This window comes from Lontra canadensis, unplaced genomic scaffold (assembly GCF_010015895.1).
Source record: "Lontra canadensis isolate GAN:19392208 unplaced genomic scaffold, GSC_riverotter_1.0 scaffold168, whole genome shotgun sequence".
NCBI lineage: Eukaryota > Metazoa > Chordata > Mammalia > Carnivora > Mustelidae > Lontra > Lontra canadensis.
Genome location: NW_022631162.1, coordinates 2,124,465 through 2,135,940, shown reverse-complemented (window position 1 = coordinate 2,135,940; position 11,476 = coordinate 2,124,465). Strand labels below are relative to the sequence as shown.

General features: G+C 56.4%; 1 protein-coding gene across 1 annotated transcript in view; it reads right to left on the bottom strand.

Annotated features, from left to right (window-relative positions):
* Window positions 1–3,353: 3,353 nt before the first annotated feature.
* LOC116859902 (sodium/potassium-transporting ATPase subunit alpha-4) overlaps window positions 3,354–11,476 on the bottom strand; it is a 28,085-nt gene continuing 19,962 nt past the window's right edge. Inside the window, exons 17-22 of the mRNA XM_032845612.1 lie at window positions 11,297–11,420; window positions 9,938–10,083; window positions 7,096–7,226; window positions 6,882–6,983; window positions 3,610–3,701; window positions 3,354–3,443 (exon numbers count right to left, since the gene is read on the bottom strand). Coding sequence (XP_032701503.1) covers window positions 3,415–3,443; window positions 3,610–3,701; window positions 6,882–6,983; window positions 7,096–7,226; window positions 9,938–10,083; window positions 11,297–11,420 — 624 coding nt within the window. The 3' untranslated portion in view covers window positions 3,354–3,414. The remainder of the gene's footprint in view (window positions 3,444–3,609; window positions 3,702–6,881; window positions 6,984–7,095; window positions 7,227–9,937; window positions 10,084–11,296; window positions 11,421–11,476) is intronic.

Sequence of the window (11,476 nt, the reverse complement as noted above, 5' to 3'; positions counted from 1 at the left end):
CCCACCTGGCTCCGTCTAAATCTGTCTCTGGGGTTGGCAGGAGAGAAGATAACCTTCTGAGGCCAGGACAGCTCCAGGAGGGCCGGGACCCTCCCTCCTCCTCCACCGAGCCCCCAGGCTCCTGGAGCCCCTCCCCCGCCGCCTTCCACCCCGGGCAGGGTTCCTCAGCACGGTCCCCACTGCCCGCCCGAGCTCATCGCCATATTAAGAAAGGAAAAAGGCTGAGCTAAAAATAGGACAAGATGAGTCGGAGGTAAATGAGCTGGGCTGGGGGAGGGGAGGCGTGGGGTCATTAGGGAGAGTCCAGGGAGGGTAAGTGTACCAGACCGAGAGAGATGGGGGTGGACAGGACGTGTTCTGGGTCAGAGATTAAATTCATACGACTGGACAAAGGGGCACAAATGCCAGATTGCTTCTTGTCCTAAAACCTGGGACTGTGTCCTCGATCCTGCAGCCAAAGCACCCGGACTTCAGGAAGAGACCCTGCGCTTCCCTTTCAAGAGCCAGGACCAAGGATGAGGTCATTCTCTGAAGAAAAGATGGAGCCTCGGCCCGCGAGAAGGGCCGCCTGGCCCGGCCCCAGCCGCTTTCCTGTGCTTCACTCAACGCCCTCAGTCTGGATGCAGGGGCAGGACGGGGCGTGGGGCCAGGAGCGCTGGCCCGCGTCCACCCTGCAGAAATGCGATTTGGGGTTCCTCTCCACAGGGCCAGCGGAGAAGGGGAAAGTCCTGAGTGCTGCCTCGTGTTCCTGCTCAGCACAGCCTTGGATCAAAGGGGACTCCGTTCTCTAGGGCACAGCGGGGAGGGCCGGCTCTGGGGGCGAGTTGCTGAGCACATGCTGACAAACATTCTGACAAAGAGGATCCGGCGCAAAGGCCGGGGGTTGGGGGGGCGGTAACTTGGGGAAAACCTGAAGACGGTTCCCTGCACCAGAGCTGGGGGCTGATTCGTTCTGTGCACTTGAGAGGGGGGAGGGGAGTGGGGGAGGAGCTCGAACTTCCTGCGCCCCATCCTGGGGGTGAGGGCTGGGGACGAGCTCGGCTCTGGGTACCTAGGAAGGAAGGACCCTTTTCATGGCCCTCCAGGGCTCCTACAAGGCACAGGTAAACTGAGGCACAAGGGAGCCCAGGGGAGAGGCTAGATAGAAGCTCTCCGCCCCCACGCTGAGCTATGTCTGATTTTGGAGAGGGAGGGTTTGCAGGGAGGGTTTGCAGCCGGGCAGGGACATGAAATCGTGTTAGAAGAATAGCTTTCCCCCTCCTGTGGGGTGGGCCTTGCACCACAAACGAAGGAAGCAAGTAAGGCCACGGGAAATCTCAGGAATGTGGCAGGAGGGGGTCCAAGAGAGATAGCTGCCCCTGGGGCGGGAGAGGCCAGAGCTAACCTGAGCCGGGCCCGTTTGAGCTAAAGAGGCCTCAGAACCCATCAGCTGGCCTCGCAGGAAAGCCGCCGAGCTGCCCACAGCAGCCAGCCACGGCCGGCTGGCAGGAGGGAGGGTGCCAGTTTCTGACTTCTGCTGCACTCTGGGGGAGGGGCAGACGCTGGAACATTGGACCTGCCCCTCAGCGCCCCCAAGGGTGTGAGATGGGGCTAAAAGGTGACCTGGGCCCCCCACTCCCACCCAGTCCGTCCCAGCAGCTGCACCCTCCCCTCCTGCTCCCCACCCCGCACCCCTGCTGCTTTGCTCCCCACTTTCTCCTCTGTCCCTTCCCTCTGGGCCCCTGTCTTCAGGCCCTTGGACTTAATAGGCCTCAGCAGCGGGTGTCAAATGACCCAGAGTTGGGGCCTCTGTATTTTTAACCCACCAGACGCCTGAAGCTCTTGCCACTGAAACCCGAGTTGCTGGCCCCTCGGCGCTCCCCACCCCCGCTCACTCCCCACGCCCTGGCCCCTCCATCTTCCGGGCCTGATGCAGCAGCTGAGTCAGCAGCAGGGGAAGGACCCCAGACCGATATAGCCCTGTCCCTAGGGGACCTGCTGCTGGAGAAGGGCAGGCGACAGGTGGGAGAGACCTTGGCGGTAGTCTGGTGCAGGGGCTGAGCGAGGGCTCCAGCTTACAGCCGCCTTCTCTGCCGCTCAGCCTCCAGACCCTCCGGGGACCTTTCCTCCTCCCTTCCCTACTGTTCTGGTTCCGCCCCAGCCCTCATTGCGAGTTTGGGCTCGAAGTAGTTACGGGTGTAAGTGCTGGGATCAGACAGACCGTGGGGGACTCATCAGGGAAACAGGGTGGGTGCTCCGAGTCTACTTGCTGTGTGAGTTACTGGACAGTGTGCTTCGGGCACTCGTCACACCGGGCTGTCCCTTAATGCACACGCTTTGTTTTTGGTGACAGTCAACCACTTGCGGCAGGTTTCCTTCACATCTCTCTGCCCTGCATGCTTTGCGCTCAGCCCCCAGAGAGGTGGGACCATGACGACCTCCAGGGCAAAGTGCACCGGCTCACAAAGCAACAGCCAGTACAGGGATGAAGAGGAAGGAGGAGCCACCTCTGAGGGTGCAAGGGAGGGGCGGGGGGGGGGCAAGGGCCCAGGGCTCCTCCTCTTCCTCCCCAGATACAGCCAGGAGCCTGGGCCCCGCTTCTCAGGCTCCGGAGACCAGACCTTTGGGAATGTCCATCCCCCTGAGCAGAGCCTTCTCCCAAAGTCAAGACTACGGGCGCTTCTCCCAAAGTCAAGACTACGGGATCCAGAATGATGGGATGGGGTCGAGGTGCCAGAGGGCAGGGACCAGCGTCCCATTCCCAGAGGAAAGCTGTGTCCCACATTTGCCACTCACCGTGGGACGCTTCCCAAGTCCTGTTGCACCTTGGGCTCTTCATGGACGACCTAAGGTCTTTCCTAGCACCAAGCTCCACGATGAGTCCGTGCGCCACTCTGGATGGGGGTGCTGCGGTCCCCTCTTGAGTCTGGGGTTCTGCTGCTTCTTTCACCTCACCCGTGCCTCTGACCCTGCTCCACTGTCCTGTCCTCGCTTTCCCTTGGCTCTTTTAAGTCGGGGGCCTGCCCTCAAGGGGCAGTGATGCTTGATTCTTACCCCCTCCCAGCCCCAACTCGTCCCTGAAAGGCCGCCCTGCCTGGCTCCCATGGAGACCTTGGAGACACCGTCACAGTAGTCCCCTCTTTACAGAAACCAGACGGACGCATCCAGCCAGGTGAGGGCCACTGTACACATTTATTGTCTAGACTGGCTACTGATTCAGCAGGAAAGCGCCTCTCCCCCCGCACACAGGCTGTGCTGGCCCTCCACTCCCCAGTGCCCTCAGTCCAGCCCCAGGACTGCCTCTTTCCTCCCAGGTAATCCATCCCAGCATCTCTGCCCTGACTCATGCTCTCTCAGATGCACCCAATTCATAACCCCAGCCCCCCACCCAGCCCTGGGACGGCCCCCGCACGGGAAGTTCTTCTTCTGCTGAGTTCAGTAGTAGGTCTCTCTCTCCAGCCACCCTGTGGATGAGAGGAGACCAGAGTGAACTGGGGAAGGTGGAGGGGAGCCCCTAAGGAGGGAGGAAAAGGCGTGGGGAGAGAGGGACCTGGCCCCCTGGGAACAAGGTGGGAGGGGAGAACTGGTCAGAGGCTGGAGACGCCTTGGAGCAGGGAGGGGGGCCCTCACCGCCAGGATGACTTCGGATGGTGAGTTTTCTAATTTCATCATAGATAAAGATGAGAAGGCTGTAGGGAGTGGCACAGAGCCACCAGGGTAGCCTGTGGGGGACAAGTGTTGGTCAGCAGGGCGGGATCGAAGGGCCAGAGGAGGGCAGCTGCAGAGGGCAGTGCACAGAACCGAGCATGTCATCACCGGCTGGAGGGCTGAGCCCTAGGCCTGGGGAGGTCAGAGCCGGGTGGGGGAGGGAGGAGATGGAAACCCAAGAAGCCAGTGACAACAGAACGTGACAAACTTCGCGTTAGAGGTACCCGCAGTGCTCCTGGCTTCTGCAGTCGCTCAGGGAGACCCCTGTTGCCTTACCGGTCTTCTGGGCCTTGTGCCCCCAAAGGGGAGGGTGGTCTGAGCAGGAGGGGTCTCCCCGGGACTACACCTGTGCGGATATTTCCCTGAAGAATGGATACACTTGTCCATGTTGCGAACATGGGAACGTTTTTCTTCCGGAATCTCTTCTGTCCTTAGAGGCCAGGGAGACTCTGGGGAAGAGTCAAATCATAGCCACGTTTGTTCCCTTGGGTGACAGGGAGGTGGCCTAGCCCAGTGGCATCACTCTGAGCCACGAGGCTCACTGTTTTCCAGTAGCTGCATTAAAATAAGCAAAAAGAAACGGGGGCAATTCATTCTAATACTAGGTTTTTATTTAACCCAATATATCCAAAGTATCATCGTGTGCACAGGGAACCGAAGTAAACATTATGAAGGAGGTAGATTACAAGCTTCTTTTCCCCTAAGTCCTTGGGGTCTGGGGAGTATTACACGCTGAGGGCATGTTGCACGTCAGACACTGGATTTTCCAAGGGTCAAGAAAATGTAGTCCAACCCAGCCAGGAAAGTTGCGTTCAGTGGGACAGTCCCTGAGAGTCTATGTCTGCATTAGCTAAAGAGTTTATGTCTACATTAGCTAAAGAACTCCGGATCTCAGTCTCACTAGCCATATTGCAGAAGCTCAGTAGCGAGTGACTGAAGGAGGGTGTTGTGGGAAAGAAGGCAAAAGAAAAATTCAATTTCCATACTGTCTCCAACCCGCTGATGAGTGACCTGCCTCCTGGGATTCAGCTGCCTTGATGCTCATACCTTGCTAAGGGCCAAAGGCAATCTTAGCCCGACTCCCAGGACCCTGTAAGTCTACTTTAACATAAAGAAATTCCTCTGGAAACTTCCTTTATTTCTACTCTCTCAAGATACACGTTGGCAGTCATCAGCCAAGGATATGACCCGTTGATATACATCTGAGGGGTCTCAGGACTAAGGTTTTATTGGAGGGTAATAAATGACCTTTCCCCTTTTCCTAACAATAGGAAAATGTCCCCTTCAGGGTCCTGGAAACTGTACCTCCAAAATTCCTTAGAGACTGATGACGCTTCCCTAGCCCCCTCCCAACTTGAAAGTATAGAACCAGGGGTTCCAAGGGGGATCAGTTGTTAAGCATCTGCCTTTGGCTCAGGTCATGATCCCAGGGTCCTGGGATCGAGCCCCACATTGGGCTCCCTGCTCCGGAGGGAGCCCGCTTCTCCCTCTGCCCTTCCCCCTGCTTGCTCTGTCTCTCTCACTATCTCTCTCACTGTGTCAAATAAATATATAATATATATTTTTTTAAAAAATAAAAGTATACAATCAGCCCCAGAGGAGCTCTTTCTGCCCAAGGGTCCTATTCCCGGGCTTTAAACAAAACTACCTTTTGGCACCAAAGACAACTCAAGGATTCCTTCTTGGCCATCGGCTTTGAACCCTGACGTCTCTCCTGCATCAGGTGGCGGCTGCCGTCTTGGCCAGCAGGGGCCTTGGCCGGGATTCATCCCACGTGCACACACAGTCCCATACACACGGCCACAAACACATTCAACAGCAACAGCCATGTGTCCCTCCGTGTCCGCGTAGGGCGGGAGGGACTAAAACTGAGGGCATGATGACGGCCTTTGGTCTCAAGGAGCTCAGGTGGTCCGGGAAGCGAAGATAGAAAAACAGCAGAAGTGTACTGTTAGGTGACGTGTGCTGTGGTCAGGGTGTGTACAGAATGTTTGGGAGCCCCAGTTAACGCCCCACTGAATCGACAAGTACTTGAATGTTGACATCGCTAGCAACAGGAATCAAGCTCCTATGAACAAAGCTCCCGCAGTGACCCACGCCACCGTGCTGGGTGCCCTGTACACATTTCTGCACGTAGTTCTCACAACGGTCCTGTGTAGGACGCGGGTACGGCTGAGGCTCAGCCGGGTTACACGCTGTCCAGAATAATACACAGCAGAATTGAGATTCAAACCTGGGCTTGTCAGTATCTAAGGGCAGCGCCAGTGTCCGGTATTAAACATTAATTGGGCACCGACAGTATACAAAGCGTTGTGTAAAATGCTGCAAGAGACAGGTGAGTGAGGTGTGTGAATTTGTAGCAGACAAGCTGGAAGCATACAGTCTGAGTCAGGAATAGGCTGCCTTTGCAGGTGGGGGTGATGGGGGACATGGTGGTTTTGCTTTTTTCCCTGTAAACATTTTTTTTTAAGATTTATTGATTTATTTTAGAGAGGTAGAGAGAGAGCGCGCTTGTGCTCATGCAAATGGAATGGGGGAGGGGTAGAGGGACAGAAAGGGGAAGCAGCCTCCCCACTGAGCACAGAGCGTGGAGGGGCTTGATCTCAAGACCCTGAGATCATGACCTGAGCCAAAACCAAGAGTCAGATGTTCAACAGACTGAGCCCCCCAGGAGCCCCTCCTCGTAAATTTGTTCACAATAAGGATACACTAATGTAAAAAAACAATACAAAACAAAAACAAAAACATGGGCCTGTTTTGAGGAAAACAGGTAGCAGACAGTATGACTTTCTGCATGCCACTCACAGACGCACCTTGACGGTGTCTGCCTCCGCACAGCACAATTAGCCATGCGTGGATTAGGCTATTTTTATGTTTACTTCCGCTCCAAGCCATTTGTATCCTTGAACAGCTATGCCACCCGGCACTGTCAAAAAGACGCCCTTGTGTTGAGTGCCGGCAAGTCTGCTAAATTTCCATGTCTCGCGGGGTGCCATCACTTGGCACGGGGCCCCCCCATCCCTCCCTAAGTAAGATGCGTTTGTGGGAGCACAGACGGTTCTCCTTACATCACCCAGGGTGGCCCAGTCCATCCCGGCAGCCCCCAGCTGGCGGCTTCCTCTCCCGGGGTCTCCCTGTGCTGGGGACCTCCGCCCCCCCACCCCCTGCAAGCCTGTGTCCCTTCCCTCACTCACTTGAGTGGGTACATCCTCAGGGCTGTGTCTGTGCCTGGTGTGTAGGACAGAAAAGCAGCCAGGAAGGTCTCCTCCAGGATCCCGAATATTAGGATCTTGTTTCTGGGAAGAAATGGGGGAAGGGCGTGCTGGAGAAGAGGAGGGAGAGGTGGGGGAGCGGCGCCCCCTGCAGTGTGTGGGCAGGAGGGGGGCGGGGCCGGGGCGGGGCGCTCACTTCATGCCCTGTTGGAAGACTGAGTTGCGCCGGGTCTTGCAAATGATGAGGTCGGCCCACTGCACGACCACGATGCTGACAAAGAAGGCCGTGTGGCACGTGAACTCCAACACCTTCCGCTGCTCGTAGGTCTGGGGGAGGGTGGGCGGAGTAGAGACGGTGCGTGTGTCAGAAGGGGTCTGGGTCCACCTCCCTGGCTCTCTCCCTCTCCACCCCTCCAAGGCCGAGTCAGGTCTAGGCCCCCACCCTTCCTACCATCTCTTCTCAGCACTTTCCGTGTTGGGTTCTGAGTTGTTTCCTTGCTTTCCTGACCCACTGAGAGCCACTCAAGGGCAAGCACCTGTCTCGTTGACCTTGGCGCTGCCCTCCCATGCTTAGTTCAGGGGCTGCAGGTGGACGGCTTTGAAGTGTTCAGCAGGTGAAGAGGAGGGGTGGTGAGAGGAGGAAGCAGACCTGAGAGCTGAGGAAGGAGCTCCGAAGGGGAGGGGGCATGGAGGGCATCCGGCCGCAGAGTGGTGGGGGGGGGATGCCGGGGGTTGGGGGGTCGGCACCAGAGAGGAGCACTCGCTCCCCCACGGAGTCTTCCTCGCATCCGTACGTGACACACAAGGAACCTAAGTCTAGGGGGAAGAGAAGTAGGCTGACACGGGGTCACCGAGGGCATGGGAGCACAGAAAGGCGCATCTCCATTAGACTGGAGAAGAAGTCTGTGTTTCAAAGATGAGAGCGGCATGGTTCTGACTGACTGGTAGACTGAGCACGGAATTTGAGGCCCTGGAAGACTGAGTTGACGGCGAGATGCTCCATACGGAGCCTCGAGAACTGTGGCACGTGGAGGGAGAGAGGCTGCCTTGAGTGATTGGAACACAGAGGCCGACGTTGATGAACCCTGTGCTGCGCGAGGAGCCAGTCCCATGGGCCCATTTGTGATGTCCCCGTCACTGCCACCAGCACGGTCAGCCACCTGCACCCCAGCACCCCGTGGCTGCTGGCAGATTTCAGCTCTGATGCCCTCACTCGCCCGCTCCTGTCCTAGGTTCTGGGAATTCAGACATCCGTATGGATGACCCTTCCAGCACCACGGTCTCCCTCTCCAGGGAGGTGGCCCTCCGCTCCCCACCTGGGCTGCTGGTGCCCATGTCACATCCCAGATCTGTCCTTGCCGAAAGCTGGTTTCTCTGGGATTTCCATTCCAAGCATCCCTCCTCTCTGACCACAGCTTTGACCTCTCCATCCCACCCACTCTGGGGTCTCAATTCCAACACTTCCCGGACTCTGCTCAGACTTGAGTTCCATGGATCCTGTAGGTTACATATTTGGTCATTAGCTGTCTCCCCTCCCAACCCCCGCTCCTAGCTAGAGTATAAACTCTGCCAGAGCAATAGCTTGACCATGTTTGTTCACTACCATACCCCCCAGTGCCAGAAGAGCATCTGGTACCTAGAAGATGCCTCCTGGATGAGGAAGTGGTGATCAGTGGAATTGATGGTGAGACGTATTTAGAAGGTAGGGAGCTCTCCCTGGTTCTAGCATTCTATGGAGTCCTTCCTGGTTGGGGCTGGGGGGATGGCTCCCTGTGTGATTATCCGAAGATTATGGCAGGGGAAGAGGCACAGACCCTGCCTTTATGAACTTTCTTCCTCCCGGCAATTGTTCTCAAACCATTCCGCAATACTTCAAGACGTCTTTGATGTAATTTGGTGCTACTTCAAATTAATTTTAATTACCTTTAATTTATTACAAATAAATGTATGTTGAGCTGTGTCTTAGCAACAGGGAGATGTTATCAAGATATAAAACTAACAAAGGCTGGACTTGAGGATCGAGGAGATGCTGACAAGGTAATGACTTTGGGCATCATTAGACCCAGGAGTGATCTTGATGGCTGAGAACAATTGACCTCTGATGGCCTCCTGGGGCTCGGCTAGGGGAAGCCAAGTATGTACCAGGAGCGCCTTTCCAACAACCGGGATTCTCACCTACTTTTGAGAAACCTACAGTTAGCTTGGTTTGGAGGCATCCAAGAAGATGGATGAAGGTGGAAGGTGCCAGGCAGGAACCAGAGTGGAGCTCCTGAGAAGCCCTTCTAGGGATGCCCCGTGGGACTCCGCGCAAGCCGCCAAACCTTTCTAGACTCAGTTTCCTTGTTTACAGAGTGACGAAAACAGACTATGTGTCTCCTATAGACTCTGCGTCCTCTGCAGTCCTACGAGTCTAGCAAAAATTGGTGTCACGTCGCCCACTGTTTTACAAATCGGGACAGGCATGTTCACAGGTAGGAAAAAAACATACTAAAATTCTTGGACACATCTTGTTGGCCAGAGGGCTTCTATTTGAACCTCATTCATCTTGGGTTTTAGGAAAGACTACTACAGAGGCATCCTTGATGTTGAACAAGTTTAGAGAGGTGAGAAAGGGAGATACAAAGCACGTAGGTTTTCAGACTTGAAGTCATATTATTTGAACTCCCATGGAAGGAGGGAGTGAAACAGAGAGGGAAGACCCAGCACTCACTTCTGAGGTAATGATGCCAAGAACCTGGGAACACAGAAATCAGCCCCCAAGGTTGACATGATGAGGAAGACCTCCAGGTCCAAGGAAGCTGAAAGACCCAGCAGGGTAAGGACAGGTGACAGACGGCAGGAATGAACAGAAATGAAGTCATTGTTTGGAAAGTCTTCCTTTGAAGAGGATTTGCTGATGCAATGCGAGATTGAGGTCACGTAGGACTGGAGAGGAGGCGGCGTCAGCTCTGCCTGTCTGGTGCCTGTATTTGCCTCTCTTCCCTGTCCCTTCTTCACCCTTACCAGTCACTGTCTCAGGCGTCACCCCCTCAACTCACCCACTGCTGTCCGTAGCTGTCCTCCAGGTCATTGGAGAACCGGTCCTCCCAGTTCAGGCGGATACCCAGCAGGTCAAGGGGCTTGAAGCCGTTCTCGGCCAGGATCACAAAGTAGGTAAAGAACCCAGCCAGAGCCTGGATCATCCCTGTGAATGACAGTCACGGGACAGAGGGACCTGGTTCAGAGCGGGACCTCAAAAGTCAGACCATGGAAGGTCATGGCCGGGTTCTAGCTGGGCTGATGGGTGTCTGAGCTTTCAGGGCTGAAGACGCTTGCCACCAGCGACCTGACCCCTTCACTCTGTGGGACTTGTCTCCAAACCCGACATTTGTCTCGGGGCTCTAAACCAGAGTCACCTCTGAGTCACAGAACCTGGAAACTGAAAGGACCCTGGAGAGGATCCTTTTTTCTTTCCACGAGCACTGGACTCTTCTGCATCCACTTCCTCTCACGTGTGGACCCCATCAGGTCCTGTCCTCTCCTCGCGTCTCCCCCCTGCCCCTGGCCTGTCTTTTCGTCGACACCTGCGTCTGCCAGGCCTGGCCATGGCGATAGTGGACGCCAGCGTCTGTCCGCCGCCTGCTGAGTGGCGAACCAAGTCCCTCTGGACCTCGATCCTCACGACAGCCGTGAGCTATCATTCACCTTTCAGAGGTGGGGAAACTGCGGCACAGAAAAGATTCAGCCCTTGTCCAAGGTCATACAGGCAGTAAGTGGCGAGACTGGGATTCAAACACAGGTCTGGCTTCTAAATCGGCGCTTTCTCCGTGTGTTTCCTCCTCTACCTCCTCTAGATCTTGGGGCGGTCTCCCCTGTCCGTCCCTCACCGGCTCCTTGGAATACGGCCCCGGCAACTCGGGAGCAAAGACTTCTAGCGGCTCGCCCGTGCCTTTTAAGGCTGCCCCCGGGAAAGTGCTGCCTGTAGCCACAGCCTCACCCCTACTGCGCCTTTCTCACGAGCCCAGGCTCCCCCAGACTGGTCATTCGCTCTTCCACAAGCAGGCGTGTGAGGTCCCCCTCTGGCTCACGGTGCCTCTACGACCTTCCAGTACCAGGCACGAGTCCTGCTCCGCCCACCCGCCTCCCCGACTGTCGTCCTGGCCCCTGAGCCCCTGCTCTGTTCTGCGCACGTTTTGCGCGTGCTCCTCTCTCGACCCTGGGAAAGACGCCATCGGTCTATGTATGTCTGTTCCTTCTCGGCTGGGCTCTCAAGTCAAGGGCACATCAGACAGCAGTGGCTTTGTGTCCCCAGGGCCCAGCACCCAGTTTGCTGTCATGAGAGCATCTCCCTGACGCCCGTGGCCCCGGCAGGTGCGGCCGCCCCCCACCGCCGCAGCCCCTCATGCCTCGGGCCGCACCAATCTGCCCGTAGGCCATGCCGATGAGGCGATTGTTCACCAGGTTGTCAGTCTTTGGATTCCGGGGGGCCCTCTTCATGATGTCACTTTCGGGGGACTCGTAAGCCAAGGAGATGGCCGGGACCTGGAGGACGGAGGGTGGGTGTGACGAGGGGCACAAAGTTCAGAAGGAAACACAGG